The sequence below is a fragment of the Fusarium odoratissimum genome, assembly GCF_000260195.1.
Source record: "Fusarium odoratissimum NRRL 54006 unplaced genomic scaffold supercont1.8, whole genome shotgun sequence".
In the NCBI taxonomy this organism is placed as follows: Eukaryota; Fungi; Ascomycota; class Sordariomycetes; order Hypocreales; family Nectriaceae; genus Fusarium; species Fusarium odoratissimum.
In genome coordinates, this window is record NW_022158694.1 from 1,125,311 (window position 1) to 1,146,738 (window position 21,428).

General features: G+C 48.6%; 10 protein-coding genes across 11 annotated transcripts; 4 read left to right on the plus strand and 6 right to left on the minus strand.

Annotated features, from left to right (window-relative positions):
• Window positions 1-311: 311 nt before the first annotated feature.
• FOIG_06188 (uncharacterized protein) lies at window positions 312-3,259 on the minus strand. The gene has a single exon (XM_031205185.1). It carries the CDS (start codon window positions 2,820-2,822, stop codon window positions 960-962), a length of 1,863 nt encoding a protein of 620 aa, XP_031065434.1. The 5' UTR covers window positions 2,823-3,259; the 3' UTR covers window positions 312-959.
• A 29-nt stretch (window positions 3,260-3,288) lies between these two features.
• Window positions 3,289-5,944, plus strand: FOIG_06189 (ribose-phosphate pyrophosphokinase 3). Of its 2 annotated transcripts, XM_031205187.1 has the most exons (8): window positions 3,289-3,945; window positions 4,036-4,336; window positions 4,387-4,704; window positions 4,755-4,890; window positions 4,941-4,949; window positions 5,025-5,089; window positions 5,142-5,253; window positions 5,306-5,944. In XM_031205187.1, the coding sequence occupies exons 1-7, from the start codon at window positions 3,866-3,868 to the stop codon at window positions 5,202-5,204; spliced, it is 972 nt and encodes a 323-aa protein (XP_031065436.1). In that variant the 5' UTR covers window positions 3,289-3,865; the 3' UTR covers window positions 5,205-5,253; window positions 5,306-5,944. The 2 variants fall into 2 exon arrangements, with proteins under 2 accessions (XP_031065436.1, XP_031065435.1); XM_031205186.1 differs by having other exon boundaries at window positions 5,142-5,944.
• Window positions 5,945-6,201: 257 nt separating this feature from the next.
• On the plus strand, window positions 6,202-11,660 carry FOIG_06190 (uncharacterized protein; the record flags this gene model as incomplete). Its single annotated transcript, XM_031205188.1, has 4 exons — window positions 6,202-6,279; window positions 6,332-6,398; window positions 6,448-9,389; window positions 9,439-11,660. The coding sequence occupies 4 exons, from the start codon at window positions 6,202-6,204 to the stop codon at window positions 11,509-11,511; spliced, it is 5,160 nt and encodes a 1,719-aa protein (XP_031065437.1). The 3' UTR covers window positions 11,512-11,660.
• Window positions 9,541-14,171, minus strand: FOIG_06191 (uncharacterized protein). The gene is made up of 2 exons (XM_031205189.1): window positions 13,422-14,171; window positions 9,541-13,364 (listed from the first exon to the last, which is right to left on the minus strand). Exons 1-2 carry the CDS (start codon window positions 13,651-13,653, stop codon window positions 13,027-13,029), a joined length of 570 nt encoding a protein of 189 aa, XP_031065438.1. The 5' UTR covers window positions 13,654-14,171; the 3' UTR covers window positions 9,541-13,026.
• FOIG_06192 (23S rRNA (-2'-O)-methyltransferase) lies at window positions 11,690-14,123 on the plus strand. The gene is made up of 2 exons (XM_031205190.1): window positions 11,690-11,850; window positions 11,903-14,123. The coding sequence occupies exons 1-2, from the start codon at window positions 11,748-11,750 to the stop codon at window positions 12,925-12,927; spliced, it is 1,128 nt and encodes a 375-aa protein (XP_031065439.1). The 5' UTR covers window positions 11,690-11,747; the 3' UTR covers window positions 12,928-14,123.
• Window positions 14,172-14,363: 192 nt separating the features above from the next.
• Window positions 14,364-15,282, minus strand: FOIG_06193 (uncharacterized protein). Its single transcript, XM_031205191.1, has one exon. It carries the CDS (start codon window positions 15,173-15,175, stop codon window positions 14,468-14,470), a length of 708 nt encoding a protein of 235 aa, XP_031065440.1. The 5' UTR covers window positions 15,176-15,282; the 3' UTR covers window positions 14,364-14,467.
• Window positions 15,283-16,001: 719 nt separating this feature from the next.
• On the minus strand, window positions 16,002-16,622 carry FOIG_06194 (uncharacterized protein; the record flags this gene model as incomplete). The annotated part of the gene is made up of 2 exons (XM_031205192.1): window positions 16,002-16,490; window positions 16,533-16,622. The coding sequence occupies 2 exons, from the start codon at window positions 16,620-16,622 to the stop codon at window positions 16,002-16,004; spliced, it is 579 nt and encodes a 192-aa protein (XP_031065441.1).
• A 205-nt stretch (window positions 16,623-16,827) lies between these two features.
• FOIG_06195 (uncharacterized protein) lies at window positions 16,828-17,366 on the minus strand (the record flags this gene model as incomplete). The annotated part of the gene is made up of 2 exons (XM_031205193.1): window positions 16,828-17,260; window positions 17,311-17,366. 2 exons carry the CDS (start codon window positions 17,364-17,366, stop codon window positions 16,828-16,830), a joined length of 489 nt encoding a protein of 162 aa, XP_031065442.1.
• Window positions 17,367-17,888: 522 nt separating this feature from the next.
• Window positions 17,889-19,020, minus strand: FOIG_06196 (uncharacterized protein). Its single transcript, XM_031205194.1, has 3 exons — window positions 18,730-19,020; window positions 18,540-18,673; window positions 17,889-18,488 (listed from the first exon to the last, which is right to left on the minus strand). The coding sequence occupies exons 1-3, from the start codon at window positions 18,798-18,800 to the stop codon at window positions 18,043-18,045; spliced, it is 651 nt and encodes a 216-aa protein (XP_031065443.1). The 5' UTR covers window positions 18,801-19,020; the 3' UTR covers window positions 17,889-18,042.
• A 659-nt stretch (window positions 19,021-19,679) lies between these two features.
• On the plus strand, window positions 19,680-21,170 carry FOIG_06197 (uncharacterized protein). The gene is made up of 3 exons (XM_031205195.1): window positions 19,680-20,291; window positions 20,339-20,676; window positions 20,732-21,170. The coding sequence occupies exons 1-3, from the start codon at window positions 19,889-19,891 to the stop codon at window positions 20,969-20,971; spliced, it is 981 nt and encodes a 326-aa protein (XP_031065444.1). The 5' UTR covers window positions 19,680-19,888; the 3' UTR covers window positions 20,972-21,170.
• The last annotated feature ends 258 nt before the right edge of the window (window positions 21,171-21,428 follow it).

Below are 21,428 nucleotides of genomic sequence, written 5' to 3' on the forward strand. Positions count from 1 at the left end.
GGGTAGAAATGTCTTCTAGAAGAGAATTGAGACCGACAGGAACCGGCATCTGATGAAGCTAGGGGTGTTTATGTGTGTGTGGAGAACAAGTGCAATCCTTGTCACGATAACAAAACCTCAAGCCGAAATCGTAGCTGAAAATAAGCTTGAAAACTAACTAACACATGAGCCGTCGGTAGTCTGGCATCAGACTATTTCCTAGTCGTGTTCTCTTACCTATTTCTTCGAGTGAACCGGCCCGGTCGACGAGACTGATTTTTCGGCATCAGACGTCTTGAAGCTGATATCTGGGGGTGGATCCTCATGTTGATCTTGGCGGTTGATGCCAAGATGATAGGCACAGAAGCTCGTCTGATTACTGTCGATGCTGAATCATGGATACGTATCTAATGTGATCGATTGCTGGGGTGCTGTCGATAGATACTCTCACGATCAATAATTGCCCCTGAAGAAAAAGGAGTATTGAAGAGACATGGCAGGTAGACATGTCAGTATCACAAACTTCACATCAAATTCCTTCTGACCAAATCGCACAAACAAATTGCACAGACGCAGCTTTTGATATTTTATTTCCAGTTCACGCTTTCATGTCTTCCCGAACCTGTATCCCATACCCTGCCTTTTCCTCATCAAAAGAAACGCTCCGTATGCCTCAATAACATAAACCAGTCTCAATAGAAGACTCCTTAACTAATGTCAAATGACGCCTGCGCTCCAAGATATGTACCAATGCCAGGAACGTCAACATGATCACCATTACCCGATGCTAGCATTAGCCGGCACCTCCATTGATCCTACTCTACCATGCGGCACATGCATTTAATGCCCAATCAATGCCATACAAGGATCTGAACTGCCACGCCTATTCTGGACCCGATGCCCCGGAATCAGGGCTGGTACTCCATCCTTGGGTTGTGGCATAGTCGTGGCCGTTTGGGTCTCAGCGGTCTAGGTGTGCTCTAAAGATACCGGGTCTTGAGCCACTCTTCGTCTCGCAGTCCTAGATTCAGCCCGTTCTGTGTCCACCATCGTCGAACTGCACTCTGATCTCCTATGCTGTCCTCAAGAGCCTCTTCGATGTTGCACGTCCGGAATTCTACCATCTGCTTTCGACCCTCCATACCCTCGAGCTCTCCATGAGCAAAGTTACGCCACCACTCGAGCACAGCTAAGTGCTTGAATATGGTCGGTGAAACGAGAACCTCGGCGTCAAACACGAGCTTGTCATCTCCTTTCAGCCGTCTCCAGGTTTCTAAGACCTCGACTTGGCCCCAGCGGCTTGCCATCTTGGCGACGCTGTCACCATGAGCAGCAGGGATACCTGAAGCGTCCCACCACCGCAACACATCAGCTTGTCCATGTTGTGTTGCCCATAATAGTGACCGGCCCGGTCGTAGAACGACCTTGTCGTCCTGTGCTGCTGCATCGCGCCACCACTCGAGAACCAAGAGATGTCCATTCCCGCTAGCTTGCTCCAGCGCGGACTCTGTATAACGCATCATCAATCCAGACCGACGCCACCACCAATCTAAAACACGAACATGCCCAAACTTAGAGGCGCCGTCGACAGCTTCTGCGTCATATACATGACGGTCTCTGAACCATGCGCTCTGTTTCCAGTAGTCCAGCACATCAGTACGTGGATAATAAGCGGAGGCTTTGGTTGGTAACGTCGTTCCATCAAATGCTTTAAAAAGATCAGGTCGGTTGGCTTCCATATACGCCAACACGTCAATAAGACCGAATTTGATCACTAGTTTAATAACCAGTGCTGATATATCGTGGAATTCTGGTGGAGATTGCGATATCTTCTTACATATCGCCGCGGAGTTGCATGTCAGCACTGTCCACTCGAGCTCGTGCTCGTACACCTTCAACAGATCGTTACGGTCTCTGGGCTGACTTGTCCACGGTGAGGGCATCGGTAGGTTGGTGTACATTCCTAGAGCCTTGGCGAGTTCCCAGTCTCCTGCATAATCGAGGATGATAGTCCAAATTTCCGGCGGTAGCTTGGATTGGACTGTTACGTCCGCATTATCAGTCATTGCCATTCCGGTGGCGACCTCAACATCTCTTCCCAATCCTAGCAAGTCGGCTTGGTTCTTTATAATGCCCAGCACTTCGTTAAAACCGTTCCAGTTAGGTACTCGTTTCGGGTTTGGCGATCCTTCGTAATGCCATAATATCGGCGTCACCACACGTATCCAATTCCATTTCCGATGCAATTTACTCAAGTGCTTCTTGGTCATTGGATTTGACCACATATGTGTGCTCATGCCGGGGACCAAGACAATGCTCTTTTGTGTATCCCATCCTCTGAGCACTTCGCCGAGGAATGTATCTGTAACGCCTGCTAGCATCTTTGCGATGCTGTCTGCATCAAGTGGTACGCAGACCATCAGATCTGCCCACTCTACTAGTTCGAATGCTTGTTGCCGATAGAATTCGATATCGTCGGCCCGATCGCCCGCTCCCATAGCCAATCCCCGGTTCTGCATAACAATTATCGTTTGTGTCAATCGCGGGACTACATCGTCGACAATCGCTCGAGCTTCTATCTGTGGATTTTTCGAGAGGCGCACGACGAGCGCTTGCGCCCAGGACGTATCGCGGGGTCCAGTGGCGGCGACGAGAAGGCGGAGTTTTCGGTTGCGGGCCATATCGTGGAGAGACGAGGTAGAAGCAAGAGCGGGACTCAGCCGCGGCGAAAAGGAATGATGGTGTGCCATGCTGGAAGATGACCCGGATCCAACATGGTTTGCATGAGATAGATGAGGAGGGCAAGCGGTGAAGTTTGAAGGCGAAAGGTTGTGACGGGGCATCAAATCACTGGTTCAACGAGATGCGGAATCACGTGGCGCTTTTCTGATTGATGCGATAGTCTCGAGAGTACGTAGAGAGGAAGTGGCTGCTCGATTGGAGTGTAATGGTCGGTCGTTCGAATATAAAAATCGTAAGTCGTAAATCAGTCGTCGAGTTGAAGATTGCTTAGTTAAGATCAGTCGAATGATGCTCTCGGAAGGGTCTGACTGGGGCAACGACTAAAGAAAGAAAGCAACTCGAGTCTGCTCCAGTTTTATCCTGGTAAGGTTCCGGTGCAAGCCGGTAATAGAGGGGGCGAGGGGCAGTTCTTTGTCTTTATAGACGCGGAGTGATAAGAGCTGAGATGACGTCGAATTGATTGTATTGAGGAATTGAGAGCGTGGAATGGAATTCGGAGAATTGTTCGACTTATTTGAAGCTGTCATTTCTCATCGAGTTCGAGAGTTATCATGTCATAAAACACATCATAATAATGCCAAAAGATTATACTCTTCCCCAGTTATAACCCCGGCATATTGTTATCGGGACTGGTACAATTTCACCATCAAATATCAAGTCTCTCGTCTTGAATATTTCTTGAACCCCGAGAGCAGCTGACGGTTATGTCTAGTTTTGCTCATCATGACCTCTACACCTTGAGTCCATACACATTTTAGAGTTCAGCCTCTGTAAATCTACTTCGAATTCAGCTCAATCAAAAGCGATGAAGACGACATCAATCACATGACCCAGCACCTTTAGCCTTTTGGCATACAAAGTATTCTAGCTCCCGACTGCTCCACAACTCGACACCCGAAGATGGAAAACTTTGAACCGCATTGTTGACTTTTGATCTTAGTCAGAGGCTATTTGATCTTCCTTCTGGTCCTAACAAACTTCTTCCTCTTTTGTGCATCACGTTCAGCCTATCCCCGGCGTTGATCATCGACCTGAATCACATACCTGAACTTCCCGATCCTGACCGAGGCGTTGCGCTCACGGTTATTTATTCCTCGCCGCCAAAAATTCTTCGCCCCGCTCTTTTCTCTTCCCTTCTTTGACAATGTTGGACCAAATGGCGAACGAAATCAAACTCATCTCGGGGAGCTCCCACCCGGAGATCAGTGCCAAGGTCGCCAGTCGGTATGTTATCATCATTTTGCGCTCCTCCTGCAATCTCTGGCGGTGACGCTGCGCCTGTAACTGAGGGTGCAAGTTGCTGATATATCTCAGACTCGGCATTGATATCGCAAACACTATGAGCTTGAACTACTCCAACCGAGAGACTAGTGTTTCTATCGGAGAGTCTGTTCGTGACGAGGACGTGTTTATTCTTCAGTCTACTGCTCCTGGAGATGTTAACGATGGTCTCATGGAGTTGCTCATCATGATTCATGCTTGTCGAACTGCTTCGGCCAGACGGATCACTGCTGTTATTCCCAGCTTTCCTTATGCGCGACAGGACAAGAAGGACAAATCACGAGCTCCTATCAGTGCTAAGCTGATTGCAAACATGCTCCAGGTTTCTGGTTGCGTACGTGTTTCACTAACATGATGTTTGACAACCTACTGACCATGACTCAGAATCATGTTATCACAATGGATCTTCACGCCTCGCAAATTCAGGGCTTCTTCAACGTCCCCGTGGACAACCTCTACGCTGAACCTTCCGTCCTTCGCTGGATCCGCGAGAACCTCAGTGTCGACAACTGTGTCATCGTTTCTCCCGATGCCGGTGGAGCCAAGCGTGCTACATCTCTTGCTGACCGCCTGAACACCGGTTTCGCTCTCATCCACAAGGAGCGACCCCGACCTAACGTTGTTGGTCGCATGGTTCTTGTCGGCGATGTCAGCGACAAGGTCGCCATTCTTGTTGACGACATGGCCGACACCTGTGGCACTGTAAGTTATGCATAACCTCTTGTAAGTGACACAATCTAACCTCATTATAGCTCGCCAAGGCTGCTGCCACAGTCAATGAGCACGGCGCCAGAGAGGTGTATGCGATTGTCACTCACGGTATTCTGAGTGGTAAGGCCATCGATACCATTAACAACTCATGCCTCTCTGGTCTCGTTGTCACCAACAGTAAGTAACCCAACATGTGCATCTCAAAGACCTTTGCTAACCTTTCCCAGCTGTTCCTCGTAAGCTTTAAACCCAGTTTTGTGCATACGCTTGTGCGCGTGTTGCGTGTTCACGCGGTTTGCTAACTTCAATAGTGGGTGACAAGATTGAGCGATGCCCCAAGCTCAAGGTCATTGATGTGTCCGGAACACTTGCTGAGGTATGATACATCGCATCTTGCAGGCGCGTTCTGGTACTGACCAAATACTCAGGCTATTCGACGAACTCATAACGGAGAATCCGTGTCTTACCTCTTCAACAACGTCCCCGTTTAAAGTCCTTAGATACTAGAAAGCAAGGTGAAAAAACAAGGTTATGGAGTTGGTAGGTTTGGTCGTTTCGATGAAGCCGCAGTTGCGAACTAACAGCCAGCAAGCGGCGTCCTTCTATTAGAACTGAGGCTTGGGCCAAGTCGGATTTTCAGTCATTTGGGTAAAACTTCCAAAACCCACAAAAAGAGATTTACTAGACTATATGTTGCACGAATTTGCTAGAAGCTGGATCCTATGTTCAGATGCATGTGCGATGTTGGCTCCACGCACATGCAGTTCTGTTCCGCACGAACTTGGATTGACTGCAGGTTTCCTTCTGTTCAACCATTTAGTAGTACGTATGAGTTGAGTTTTAGTATTCAATCGATCCATCGACTTGAATCATGATACTGAGTAAAGAACTTGTAAAGAATCTCAAGATTCAGCTATTGAAGGGTTCTTGCGGGATGCTTTACGAGGCCTGCCAGTGTCTTGGGACAAAGTTACTTTGAAGGCGATAGATACGGCAGGTTATCTGTTTTGATGAGGAAATCCTTTCCTTGCAATGAGCCCTGTTTCCATTTGTGGTTATGAGGTCTGTTGGGCTTCTTGGAGATGGTGTTTGATGGAGATGCTTGAACCGCCGTTCAAATTGGAGTAGCAGCGAATTTTCAGTACTCGAAAGGTAATTGCACTGTATTGTACAAAATTCCATAGGAGAAGAAAATAACAAACCATATGAAAATGAACAAGTTCTAACAAGATTCTGAAGAAGTCATGATGGAGGCGCATCTTTGCATGATTGCAAGGGTCGCTCTTCCAAAGCCCCACGTGAATAGCAGGCGGTGAATAATTCTGCCGCCTCATCTACAAGGGACACATCACTGCCTACGAGCATCAACGCATCGTAAAGAGAGATACATCATCGAACAACAAGAAAATTTGGGCTCTTCAGCTGCATGGACCTGCAGAGAACTCACATGCTCTGTTCTGAGCTGAGAACTCGCGCGGATTGCCCAAGATGACGACGCAACTCCTTGCCACGGAGCTGGCCAATCTCATCCAGGAGAGCAAGAGGAAACATAATGATTTGCGACAAGTGAGCCGCTTTATTCATCGCCATGAAGAATATTAGCTTATGATGAATACAGGCTGCGGAGAAATCGTTAGAAGAGCTGAAAAACTTGAGAAATCCTTCTGAACAAACAGCACCTGAAGGTCCGCAAGCTACCCCCTGTTAGTGGAAGCTATATCTGACTCGAGACAGAGCTATCTCAAAAGCCCAACTTTGTCAACCCATTCATCATCGCATGTGGTACCAAAAATGCCAAGTTTACCGCCATCGCTATTGTCTGTCTTCAACGTCTCATCGTTGCGCAAGCTCTTCCGCGGTCAAAGCTGAACCAAGTGCTGGAGGCCTTGATGCAAGCTACCTCAGCTGGTCTGGATGTGCAGCTCAAGATCTTGCAAGCGCTACCCTCACTTGTTCAAAATTATGCATCAGATCTTAAAGGAAACTTGTTGGTGACGACATTGAACATTTGCTTTACTCTCCAAAGTAGCAAAAATGCCATTGTGAACCATACATCAGCAGCGACGCTACAGCAACTGGTCGTGTCTGTGTTTGACAAAGTTGTCGCTGAAGACAAGAAAGCAGGCGATACGCCTACGGCAAACGATGCTGAATATTCAGAAAACCATCCTGCAGCTACCGATGCCTACCGTATTTTCAACGATCTGTGCCTTATGACCGAAAACCAGAGACCAGAATTCATCCGCGTTTCGGGGCTTCCACAGACTTTCGGCCTGGAACTCATTGAATCCGTCATCACAAATCATGCCACCGTCTTCAGTAACCACCCCGAGCAGGCTCAGATTTTACGAAGCAGAGTAATGCCACTCATCATTGGGGCCTTGAAGGGGAAACCGAACTTCGCGACCACAGTACGCCTGGTGCGCATTCTGTACACTATGCTGCGTAGGCACATCGTCATTTTGCCATCAGAATGCGGTGAGGCGCTGACTGTTCTGACACAAATTCTCGATCAAGATGAAACCGTCTGGAAGAGAGCACTGTGTATGGAAGTTTTCCGTGGAATCTTTGCAGACCATGCCCTGCTCAGACGAATCTACGCAATGTTTGATGCTAAAGAAGGAGAGAAGGATGTCCTTAAGCCCTTGATTGCCACTTTCGTGCGCTTAAGCACAGAAAAACCTGCTGTAATTGGACTCGGACATTCATCGTCACTCCCTACAACTAGCTCGAGCACAAATGGCTCTTCTGAACAAGCCATTGCTGAAGCGAGTGGCATGACAGGTCTGATGACAGGGCCAGTTGGTGCAGAGACGACAACAACGGGTATCAGCACCCAATTCAGCTCAGTTCGGGTTCCTTGTATCGATCAGCTCGATAAGACGGAGGCACCTACTATACCAGAGTCTTATCTCTACAGCTTGGTGTTGGCTTGTATATCGTCTGTATCTGACGGTCTTGCCAAGTTCATACTACCTCTCACAGTTCCAAATGAAACGAGGAACCGAAAAAGAACCTCTCGACAAGAATTTGGTCGCGATTCACCTGCACCGTCGTCTGAGCAAGAGAGTACACCACCCAGAGGGAAGATGGAAAGGTCGGCATCTTTTAAGAAGAACCCAGTTCCACTAAACCCGCTCTCCTTAGAGGACCATCCTCTCCATTCCGAAGTCAAGATCTGTGCTACAATCGTTGAGGAGTGCTGGCCTGCGATTCTTGCGACCTGCTCTACCTTCTTATACGCTGCACTCGATTCCGAATACTACCATGGACTAGTCCGTGCCTTCCAACGATTTGCCCACGTTGCTGGGTTGTTACAATTATCGACTCCTCGGGATGCTTTCCTTACAACTTTGGGCAAAGCCGCCGTCCCACCTAATGTTCTCACAGCTTGTGTCAATGCTGGCCAACCTCGACCACAAACACCAAGCACACCAACCGACGGCAGTCTCTTTAGCAACGCCCGAGGCCTTCTGAGCGTTGATAGCCTGACGCCCACCACCCCCACGGCCGACAAAGGACGACAGGCCTCATTTGATGCTTCTGTCGCTTCTTTGAATACTCGAAACTTGCTATGTCTTCGGGCACTTCTGAACTTGGGCATAGCGCTGGGTCCAACTTTGGCAGGAGCTTGGAGTATCATTCTGGAGACACTTCAACAGGCTGACTTTGTACTTTTTGTAAGCGGAAAGTCTCCTGGCAGAACACCAACTATGAACCGAGGACCGGATGCAGGTGGTGACAGTGAAGCTGCAACGTTGATGGCCAACTTCGGCTCCGAGGTTCGTGCGGTGGAAACAGCGGCATCCAGACTTATTGAGAGCACGGTTGACTTTCCCAATGAGTCATTCCTGAAAGTGGTAGCAGCTGTCTGTAGTTTGCTGACACAGAAGCCAGTTGAGCAGCCTGAGATCACCAATCAGCCGCAGACACCGTCTGATGGTCAACAGCTCAAGGCTCCCGTTGTACAGGGCCGTAGGTTTTCTGGTCAGCAAATGAGTTCTGGGTCAACTCAAGAAGATCAATTCGCACTTGCTAAGCTTGGCGAGCTTGCCACAATCAACATTGAGAGATTATTGGAGTACAGTCCAGAAGAATCTGGTTGGGACGTGTTGACTAATGAGCTGATTGACACTCTCACCTCTTCTTCCATGAACTCATCTGTCAGAACCAGGGCAGCAGACATTCTTGTGAAACTAGTCCTGGAGGCTGCCAATGTCACTTCTTCCCTGCCGGAGGAGGCTCGCGGGGAGATTCAGCTCCGGTTCTTTGAGGCCCTCCGTAGGTCACTGGCGCCTCTCCTCAAAGGTGACCGAGAAGTTTCCCTTGCTAGTCATTCAACAGATATCGATATTCACAAAATCATCCTCGATGGTCTTCAAAGCATCATTGAGGGCAATGGAGAAACATTGGTCAAGGGTTGGGACATAGCCTTCGAGATCATTGGCACCATCTTTATTACTAGGGAATTCGATCCTGCTTACCGCCGCGGCTCAGTGGCCAACCCCATTCTTCTTGACACCCGATCAGCAAGACTTATTAGGTCTTCTTTCAACTCTCTCCAACTCATTTGTTCAGACTTCCTAGCGTCGCTACCAAACTCATGCTTCTTGATCCTGGTGGACAATCTGTACAAGTTCTGCTCACAAGATGATGATCTCAATATCGCTTTGACTGTAAGTTGCTAGTAACTTTGTGGGGGTAAATAATACTAATTCTCTTTAGACGGTGACGTTTTTCTGGGTGCTGTCAGACTTTCTCTCAGCGAAGAATGAGTCTCTCGCCATCACTGCAGACATGATGCAAAACACTGAGCTTTCTGATCTGGAAAAGATGGCAGCTGATCATGGCCATAAGAGCTCTGATGCAGCATTGTGGATGTTGCTTCTGCTGCGACTGACCAATGTTACCACTGATGACAGACTCGAGCTTCGCAACAGTGCAATTCAGACTTTGCTCAGGATCTTTGATGCCTACGGTGATCGACTCAGCCCTGAGTCTTGGTCGATATGTGTCAAGTCGGTTGTCTTTAAGCTCTTGTCATCGATCGAGCAGGAGATCAAAGTTCTACAGTCGGATGAGGAAGAAGATGCCGAGGACAGTGACCGGGCTGAGTGGACTGAGACGGCTGTTGTTGTTCTCAACGGCATCTCCAGCCTCCTCGCTAATTACCTTGATATTCTTACTGGCCACCCCTCATTCGATCACCTATGGCAAGAGTTACTTTCTCATCTCACCACCCTACTTGACTTTCAAGTCCTTGATATCAACACCGCAACCTTCAAAGCGCTTGCTCATATTCTGTCTCAGACGACCACTGAGGGCAAGTCTGTCTTCAGCAAAACAGCGATCGATATTGCGTGGGATCTGTGGGCAAGAGGAGTTCCGACCTCCAAGCCTGTTGATGAAAAGGCTGAAGACAACCAGAATTGCCTCATTGCATATGTATCTGCCTTGACAGAGATCTATCGACTTGTACAGGAAGATCTTGAAGTGAAACGAGTTGGTAGAATTCTGACACTTCTTCGAAAGACTTTGGACGAAGCCTCAGTTGGCAATTACGTCCAAGATATCGAATATGTGACGCCTTTACAGGCACATATTCTCGAAGCTGTCCAAATGATTCGAACAGATGTTGAGGGAGCGCCATCGGCCATGATTACTCAAGTTGCGGATTTTCTGGTCTTGCCTTTTATGCAGGCCAACTTCTCAAAGCCAGGATCTAAACGTACTTACATTGCGCTTTCAAAGGCGAGCATGAAGACACTCGAGAAGCTTATTCTTGAGCACTCGAAGGACTCAGACATCTACCGCAGCAACTCCTTCTCTGAGGCTTTGAAGGCTTTATGCAAACCCATTGAGTTAAAATACGGTTTCCCTACGATAACGAAATCCACGCAACCATGGAGGCTAGCTGCATCTACAGCACTTACCATCCTAGAAGCGACTTTGTCGCAGATCACCAGCCTTGAGCTGCCAAACGGAGTTGCCCAGAATATCTGGACCACGATCGTCGCCATTGCTGATGGTGTCATGAGCGCGGACTGCAGTGTTGCTCCTCCAGGTACCGACTTCGCAGGCGACGAAGAGTTCGACATTGCATCTTTCCACAAGCTGCGAGAACTCATTACTCCCGCACTTGGAGCCGCAGCTGTTTCTGAGAAGGCTCGCAAGGCTTACGCCGCAAGCCTTTTCAAGACTTCAGTAATTCATGCCCCCTCGCCAGATGAAGAGTCGATCATCAACGGCACACACGAGAAGGGCTTATCAGCCCTCTATGCTCCTCGTGCAGGGCGAACAGTATCGGTGTTGCCGACCAGGCGTGTGAAGATGGCTTATGTCGCTTGTGAGGTGCTGTTTGGTTTGGTTGCTGCTAAAGATGAGCCAACAATTGTCATCCAACCCCCAACACCCAAATCACCAGATCCAATGCATAGCCAGTTTGCCGAGTCACCTATTACTCTTCACGCCCGCATTGCCAGCACAGCTGCACCATTCCTCATTCTTCGGTGTGCGTTGACACTGAGGGCTTACATCGCTGATCAACCTCTGCGAGGCAAGATGCCCCAACCCCTAAGCCAGCGAAGGGAATTATTGTGGATTCTACAAAGGCTGGTCGAGTTGAAGAGCGACAAGGGCGCCATTCCAGAATTGGATAATATTGAGAGTGATGAGAGAAAGCATTTGTTGAGATTATATCCTCTTATTGTACGAGCATCTGGTGTAGTTGGTGACGAGAAGGTTGGCAGCCTTTTGAGAGAGGCTTTGGAGGTTGTAGGAGATGAATTGGGGTTTTAGCGATAGACTCTTGTTCAGACACGAAAATTATGTATTTAATTAGACAGCGTTATCTGAGGAGTTTGTCATAGACATCCAAATGAATAGCAAAACGACCTGAATTCGCAAGCCAATCCGGTCTTATGGAGGGGTACTTCTAAGAACACCCCACCAACCCACCATCTTCAACGCGGGGCACCAAATTCAGATCCAAAAAAAATTCAATCTCAGCATCAAGACCAAGACACATCGACACAATGGGAAAGTCCTCAAAAGATAAACGCGACGCCTACTACCGGCTTGCTAAGGAGCAAGGATGGCGCGCTCGAAGTGCCTTTAAACTTCTCCAATTGGACGAGGGTAGGTCGCCGTTAAGATCAAGCAATGCTCTGTAGCTAACATCCTCCTTCAGAATTCGACCTGTTCGCCGATGTCACTCGAGTCGTCGACCTATGTGCCGCACCCGGAAGTTGGTCGCAAGTACTATCCCGCGTACTGATCAAGGGCGAAAAGTTTGGAAGGGCTGCTTGGCAGGATAAGGAAGCCAAGTTTCGACAGCAGATGCTGGGAATAATACCCAAGGACAGCGACAACGAGCAAATGACGGAAACTGAGAAGGTTCAGGAGGAGCAACAAGAGACTACAAAGCCCAGAGAAGATGTCAAGATTGTGTCGATCGATTTGCAACCTATTTCACCACTTGCGGGTATTACAACACTTCGAGCCGATATCACACATCCTGCGACAGTTCCTCTGCTACTTTCAGCTCTTGACCCTTCTTATGATCCCAAGACTGCTGGCACCCAGGCCTCGCACCCGGTTGATCTAGTTCTGAGCGATGGAGCTCCTGACGTGACAGGTCTTCATGACCTCGACATCTACGTCCAGTCTCAACTACTCTTCGCCGCCTTGAACCTAGCCCTCTGTGTCCTCAAGCCTGGAGGCAAGTTCGTCGCCAAGATATTCCGCGGAAGAAACGTCGATGTTCTCTACGCCCAGCTCAAGATCTTCTTTGAGAAGGTCATCGTCGCCAAACCCCGAAGCAGTCGCGCAAGCAGTGTGGAAGCTTTCATTGTGTGCATCAACTTCCAACCTCCCGCCGGTTTCCGCGCCAGCCTCGAAGAGCCTCTCGGTGTTGGTGGACGATTGGAGGAGATGCTCAAGGAGAAGGGTGATGTTGACATGCAGGATTCGACGATAAAGGATGAAGGTGTCGTGGAAATGGAGGTTTACGACGAGACGACCGAGGACACGGAGAGAAGCACTCGATGGGTTGCACCGTTCATTGCCTGTGGAGATCTATCCGCCTTTGACTCCGATGCATCATACCAGCTCCCTGAGGACTACGTCTCTCTAGATCCCGTCCAGCCCCCCATTGCTCCCCCGTATAAACGCGCCATTGAGATGCGAGCCGCCATGTCCGGATCACAGCGCTAAACAGATTTTGCAAATTCTCAAACACAAGATGAATAACCCAGCAAGAGAGTTCTGAGTAAATGCATCGCTAGATAACAAAAACACAAAAGCAAAAGCACATCAATGCTTGGGCGTGGGCTTCTCGGCTGGACCGGCCATTTCGAGCATTACTAGCCCGGCTGATGGTCCCTTTTCGAACTCTTGGGCGCCTAACTCCCTTTGATACAGCCGAGCTGCGGCTTGGTCGTGCGTCATAAGGAGAAGCCCACGCATGTGCTTCCATTCGTCAACTATCTCTTTGAGAGCCTTCATCAGCCATGATGCTAAACCCCGCCGCTGGAATTCCTCGAGGACAAATACGTCTGTGAGATAGGCGAGAGTTACATAGTCGGTCACCACACGAGCGAAACCGACCATCTTATGCGGAGAGCCATCTTTGGGTTGAGCGATGCCATTCCCTGTGTCACTGTTAGAAAAGGGAGAATTAAGGATCGGTTGCGTTTCAGTTGGCTTACTCTTCATCTCTTCGGCGGTCTGTGGAGTATAGTACACCGCCAAAGTCAAGCAGTTATCCAGCACTCTTTGGAGTTGTCCTTGCGGCAAGGGGCTGCTCCACCAGTTGTCATCGAGAGACTTGTTGAAAGTTTGGGGACACAGATAGGACTTGTCGTTTGTGAGGAAGAAGTTATCACGGTACCAGAACCGGGGGGCACCCTCAGCCTGGTTCAAAGAGTCGTGGGAGCCCATATTGATGAATATACGAGTTAACGATATTGTCTTCAAGTTTCGAAAGTTTGGTGTTTGGTGTTTGGTGAGGGTTCCCGAGGGCTTGGTTTGAGTCGGTAGGATACAGGAGATGGTCACACAGCTTGAATCGAAAGCAAACAGGACTTTCGTGTTACCCAAGGGGTAAGGATCGTGACAATGATGTAGTCGTCAGCACAAAGGGTGTACGGCTAGCGGCGGCTTCCTTGGCGGGGAAATCAGGGCGTGTGATCGTGAGTTTAGTCAACGATGTTTGACTCGTAGAGGAAACGGTTGGTCCAAGAAAGGGTCATGTGGTAACGGGTAGATAAGATTCAAGGCTTGTGGAGGGACAACAAAGAATCTGGGGTAAAGCCAACAAAAGTCAAGTTCTTGCTGATCAAGTTTCGATGCTTGGGAACGAACAAACTACGAACTGCTATGAAATCATGGCTCCGTGCCATGTTTTGCTGACATCTTATATGCATCCCGTAAAGCAAGGCACAGATCGAACGTATCTGTATCTACATGTTCACGTAAGGCTAAGACGCCCATTGAATACTAAATCTTGTCATTTTACACCGCGCATTGGTTGGTGGACCTATCAGCTTCAACGCCCTATTGCTCGTCGTGGTGGAACCCCGGGATCTACGGCGGAGGCGGGGGGAGGGTGACTACGCCCGTCACGGGAGGTCGGCGGAATTTGAGGGCAGGCGGAATAGGTTATAGATGGGTAAAGGCGGCCGAGGGAGGATGTATAAATAGGCAAGCATATCCGAGATGGACTATATTTTCTACAAGACCAAGTCTATCATATCTAAAGCATTCCGGCGTACATGACGGCGCCGGCGAGAGCGAGGAAGGCTCCGGCTGTGGGCATGACGGCACCGGCGGTGGAAACGGTAGAGGCCGGGGTAGCAGCGGCGTCGGTCTCGGAGCTGGAGCCAGAGTGCGAAGCGGAGTGAGAATCGGATCCGGAGGCGGAACCGGCCACGGCTCCGGCTCCGGAAGAAGCAGAGGGGGTTGCATGAGTGGCAAGAGTGGTGATGGTCTTTGTGTCATTGGCCTTATCGGTAGAAGTCTTCTCAGCATCCTTGCTCTTAGTCTCAGTCTCAGTCTCGGTCTCGGCCTCAGTGGTTATAGCACTCTCCTCAGTCTCGGTAGTAGGCGCCGCAGTAATAGTAGCAGACTCGATCACATCCTCCTCAGTGCTCGTGGGAGAATCACCAGTCTCTTCAGGAACAGCACCGCCGAGAGTCTTGGGGTTGATGAAGAGAGGAGAATAAGTCGCGGTGCCGACGTAGCCAGGGCATCCGGGAACAGTTGTCTTAGGGGGAGCTCGGCCACCGCCGCAGTCGAGAAAGTCGCACAGCTCGCCCGTGTCAGGGACGTACCAAATTCGAGACGCGTACATTCCATTGGCGTTGCTGAGAACCGTGTCGTAGCTGGTGCATCCTGCAAGATCGGTCCTGGCCAGGGCTGGGACAGCGGCGATAAGAGCCGCGGTGAGGAACTTGGCGGCCATGATTAATGAGTGTATAGAATTAAATTATCGGGTAGTTAAGTCTCAACGAGTGACTGCGATTAACGAATGAATACTCTATTCTCCCTCTCTTCTTTTCTTCTCTGTTCATAGGGGTAAGACAACCCTTTTAAAGCGCAGGCTCTGGCCCTACAAGGCTAGTGACTTATTCCCGGCGTTAATCACCAGCACGGTCCCATCGCCAAGCGAAACAGCGGCCGACTCGGCCCTGAGATGCCGGGAATTAGGGATCAACAACGAATTGTAGGCCTGGTTTTACTGGAATCGCGCTATAATGTCTGGTTTTAGAGTGGGTGGGCTCATTTCCATCCGTAATCCCATGTTCGGATGTTTCTGCTTTGGGTTGAGGGATTCTCGCTTCGACTATCTAGCAGGCCATGCTTAAATGCGATAAAATAGAAGCGAATGCCCCCTTGTTGGTCGCTTATACGCTCTCAGGAGTTTTTTTGGTTAGCTCGTAGTTTCTGACTTAAATGTGCTTCAGTTGAGATAACTTTAGAATAGACTGAAACTGAAACCACTAACATCGACCCGTTTGTCTAGTCTATGACACACATCGCTCTTCTATCATTCTATTCGGTACCAAGCTATCCGTCTGTCGTTGGGAACGGTTTTGCTCGTTGTCAAATATAGCATAGATAAGGTCGGTATAAGACACCGAGGTCTTTATTGGTCTATGGACTTCAAGTTGTTCTCGTCTGAAGATAGAACTTGCAGTGGCTCTGCCTTTTCATATCAATGTTCTATTAATGGCTTCCAACTTACGATAGCATGGGGTCGGTTGGTATCCATCAAACTCTCAAGTCTTTCAGTCCGAGACTGTGATGCCAGAATCTTCCAACTTGTCACACAACTTCTCAATTGCCAAGTCACGGTCTTGAACCACTCTCATTGCCTCATCAACCCTCCCAGCACGCTTGAGAACTTTGTAGTAGAAATCCAACGAGTTCACAGTCCAGTCAGACCATTTTCCAAAGACTTCCATACTCATCACCACAGATCTCAGTGCTGACTCAATAGCACCCTCTGCCCCCCTTTCCGCTTCATCAATCCTTGATAACAGCATATACAACGATGGCATCATCCTCTCGCTCTTGTACTCGGCATCTTTGATCTCTTCTGCCGTTCTACGTGCTTCAATATACTTGCCCGATTCCAGATATGCATCTGCCAGTTGCATCTTAAGGTTGATATGATCCTTACATCGATGTTGGTTCTGTAACTCAGCAGCCAACACAAGTCCACGACCCAAAATAGCGGCCTCCTCGGGACTCATGAGCTTGTAGCGTAGAAGTCGCTAGATAGTATCAGATATTATGTCTTGTATGATTGGATAGACCTTGCCAAGAGCTTCGTAGATCATGTTGATGTATGCAAGAATGGTCGACTTGGCATGAGTCACGATACCCGTTGGCCCAAGCTGCAGCATGACTTGGAGTAACAGTCGAAGCGGGTGTGAAGATCCAGCCAAGGGAAGACTCTCTGAGACATCGTTTAGAGAATTTAAAAGCCATCGAGCCACACCTGGTCGACTAGTAGCGAAGAAGAGTACTGAGGTGTATACGAAGGTGAATATCAATGGGTCTTGGCGCAGGAGCTGTTGGTGGGACTGCTTGATAAAGTGCTGTAGGAATCTAGTTGCTTCGCCCTCCTTTTTCTTCCCTTGAAGCGAGGGATGCTGACATGACGGAACTACACCAAGCTGGAACGTTGTCCTCGTTCTTGAAGCCGCTCTTAGCGTCCCTAGGCCACCTATTAACCTCTGATGACCCTCTAACGTAGGTGTTGAGGAGATGGAAGCGATATTCTTGGGTAAGGAGATCGGCTGGTGGTGTAAGTGACACTGGTGGGGCAGTACTGTTGATTGGTGTCTCGCCGATCAGTGGTTGCAGAAGAGTTTCTAGAAGTTCTCGACGCTTGTTCTCCGGTTGTCTACGATAGTATTCTTTGAGCTTGTCGAGATTCGTTAGGTTGACCTCAGGGTCGAGTATACATGCTGCACTGCGACCCCTTGTCATGTTTTTCTTGAGGTTCCACTCAGTGAATCGTAGCTTATACATCTTCTCACTATGTACTATCATTAGAGGCAATCATCTACTTACAGTGTCCATACTCACGTAGCTCGGAAGCCATACTCCAGACGCATATGTGACATGAGTCTTGATAACGACATGTTCCGTTTGATATATAACTCAGTTATCACCTCACGATAATGATCCCAATCCTTAGCTGACGGGACCCCCCAAGCGGCCACGGGTAGTACGAGGGGCTTCCATGATGACAACGTGTAAAGGCAGAAATGTGTTGAGAGTAGTAAACCGGTATGTTTGCCTTGTTTAATGTACAGAGAAGTCCCTGCATGGAAGTTTCACCCCTCTTTGTTCCAGGTGATGAGGCTGAAAATGAGTCGGTGCGGCACACGCGCGGGAGGCGCAGGACTTACAGCTGTACAAAAGGTCTCTGCATTCTCATTGACCAATAGCGTCTAATGCATGTGTGACTGAATTCCATGTCTGCATGAAGCTATTTACTGAAGGATTGGCTCGTAGTGCATGCCCCTGATTGGTGTAAAAGGCAATAAGGCTCGGGCAGACGGCTTCAGTCTACCACACCTTTACTAGTCTAAGCAACTACAGTTGCAGATGAAGAATCTTGGATACTTTCATTTAGGAAAATAGTCACAACAGTGGTATCAGGTACGGAATAAAGGGCAAGTTCAGGCTATTCTCCATTGGCTCTTACAGACTTGGACTAACTTCACGCCTCGAAAACTGGCCTGTGGCTTACACATAAGATTCCAAAACATCTACCCAAATTTCAAAGGGCAAGGTTGCTATCTTCTACTCAACTTATGCACGTCGAGCCCATGCTCTGAATGCATCCTTAGTCAAGTTCGTACCGACAGGATTGCACATAACCGAGCCATCATCAAACACCACAAAGTACGACCGATCATTCTCAAGGTTCAAACCCAGGGTCCGGAACCTAGGCATGGTACTGATGGACTGTTCCAGACTCCCGTAGTTACCACGGAGGTTCCATTGGCTATGTCCAGATTCCTTCTGGGCCACGTATGAGCCTTCGGTTCCTAGCCAGACATACTTGACGCCATTGTTATCTGGGTCTGCATTTTCGACAAACTCATCGGCTGCATCTGGGAGATTCCAGAAGATGCGGCCGCTTCTGGTGCGCATAAAGTAGTAACCATCACTCCCGAGGGACACAAACTCGGGGGTGTCGCCATCGAGAGAGTCGAGTGCTCTGTCGAGGCCACCGTAGCTGGAAAGAGACCAGGCTGTGAGCTGTAAGTTAGCTGATGGGAAGTTTAGCAACAGATATTTCTTACACCATGTGAATCGTTCGGTTCTCTCGTTGTAGTATTTGGTGAAGTAGCAGTCGTCTTCACCAATTGCCACAAAAGCATGATGGACTCCTGGAGGGTGTTGGAACGCTTTGGCGAACTCCCTGTCCGAAGCACCACTTGGCCGGGCCAGCATCAGAAAAACGAGTCTTTTGCTCAGTAGGGAGTTTCTTACCTTAGGTTGCGTCCATAGGGACCGCAAAGAAAGTAGTTATCACCAACCAAACTGACGTTGGACTCGGGCATATTTGATTCTGAGGGTCACTGTGAAATAAGATTTGGAAGTTATAAATTACAAAAGATGGGGATTATTCGCTCGAGTGAGACATTTGGCCGAGTATTTATAATTGATCGACCATGTCCGATGTGATGTCTCCCTACCAGGTTTCTGAGGCGTTACTGCCTCCTGGCGAAGCATTCTGCAGCCAGGCCATACGATGATCACAATAATGCACTTGACACCTTCATGAGAACCTAGCTCGGTACATATTTGTCCGCCAGATGCATCTTGGTAATGGTGGTGCTGAGGAGAGGGCTGAGTGGCCTCCCTGGGCGATTTGGATGCATGAGGTGATATCACCAGCACAGGCTCATTCTCTATCCATGCATGTCTTGATAGTTCTATTCCATTTTGGGATGGCTTTGACAGGCTACACAGATGTTCGGGCCTGAGCAAGAGCCTCAAGTTGGTCCTCGGTCCTTTGCCTGTCCTTGAGCCTCCTCCGGATACAGGCTATGCTAAAGACAGACGCGAAGGGAGATCAGGAGTGAGTTGAAAATGGGTAATAACCATTTTGGGATTGAAGTATACATATAATCAAGAATTATCAAGGTCATAGTGTTATCTGGTGTTCGCCTCAACTCTTGTGTGATCTTCGCATGGACTCGCCTCGGCCGGTCTGTGTATAAGTAGAAGTAGACGAACTAGCAACATATGATTGAATCGATCACTACACAACATGGATTTAATTACATGGAACAAACGGATATGCCATTGATATATTAACTATCCTTGTTCAAACCTCGGGTACGGAATCAATTGTAGTGTATCTTGGTTGAAACATGTGCATGCAATGTATAGCAACCTAAAGTCAACGGAGCCAATCAGCACGTCTCATGATAGGCATCAACAACCGTTCAATATTTTATCGCAATAATATATCTTCGAACAAGGTTGAGCCACAGGCAGAATTTATCTTCGTTGCCTACTCCACGATCCAATCATATCTCCCGGCGAGTGACGCAACCTCACATTGGAGAAGCAACCTACAGATAATCCTTGCAGCCATATTCACTCCCCTCCAACATTTAAGCTTATCCACAACCACCATATCATGAGACTTCTCAGACCAACACCACGTCTCTCTTCTATATTCTCTTCAAAAACAGCAACCTCCAATCTTCGCTTCTTCACCGCAATGGCTCCTCATAACGACGTAGGCGCCTTTCACGAAGCCCTCCGCTCAAGCAAGCGCATCCTCGCGCTCTGCGGAGCTGGTCTCTCAGCATCATCTGGCCTACCTACTTTCCGAGGCGCTGGCGGTCTTTGGCGAAATCATGATGCTACGTCTTTAGCTACTATGAGTGCTTTCAAGAATGATCCGGGTCTTGTGTGGTTGTTCTACAATTATAGACGTCATATGTGCTTGCGCGCGGAGCCGAATCCAGCGCATTATGCTCTTGCGGCGCTGGCTGACAAGAACAAGGACTTTTTGTGTCTGACACAAAATGTCGACAGTATGGATTTCCCTTCTGTGTTGTATCATAGTAACTAACAACCTCAGATCTCTCTCAACAGGCGGGTCATCCACAGGATCAACTGCGTACCTTGCATGGTTCCCTCTTCGACATCAAGTGCACCAACTGCGATTGGATCCAGCGAGGCAACTATGATGATCCATTCTGTCCTGCCCTCGCACCAGCTTCAGTTGATGTAGAGCCAGGCAAACCATTTCCCCTCCTTGACGCCTCGCAGCCTCTGGACCCAATCTCACCAGATGACATTCCGAAATGCCCTCAGTGCAAGACAGGCTTTCAAAGACCGGGTGTTGTGTGGTTTGGTGAGAATCTGGATGAAGTCATGATGATGGGTATCACAAACTGGCTTCTCGAGGACAAAGTAGTGAGTTGAAACCCACGTTGAGCAGTTTTTTAGAAAGTTGACTAATTATATACAGGATTTGATGCTTGTTATTGGTACTTCGGCCCAAGTCTACCCTGCTGCAGGCTATATCGATAAAGCCAAACGTAAAGGCGCACGTATTGCGGTAATTAACCCTGAGGCTGAGAATGAGGAAGAGATGTACAAGGTCAAGCCTGGTGATTTTGCATTTGGCAAGGATGCTGCAGAGTATCTGCCTCTGCTCTTGGAGCCTGTTATTGGCAAGCTTGAGACGGACAAGAAGGAAAAATCTTAGCTACGAACCTAGTCTATATACAATACAAGAGAAGGAAAGGCTAGGAAGCTTAATTATCTTGACCAGCTCCATTGTAAAACTGAACTGGCGAGCAGGTGACCCCGTATGGTTAATAGGACCATGCTACAATATGAAGAGTTTGTTATGATTGCATTCTAATAGTAGGCCGAACCTGACGTTCTTCGGCTGTCAAATCCGCAACCGTATTCTTGTGGCATTCTACAGGATACTGTATGTATTTGAAGATTGTATCATTGATTTCTATAAAGATTCACACTTATATTACACTTTAGGCAACACTTGAGCCATGCTCAAGTCTTCAAAAATTCTTCTCTATTTGAGCACAGCCTTTCCGCATCCTCTCTATTAGACTCTCTTTCTTTTCATTTCCATCCAAGTCAGACTTTTGACACAGACAAGTGATACGTGACGGCAGTCGACTTACACCTAGACACAA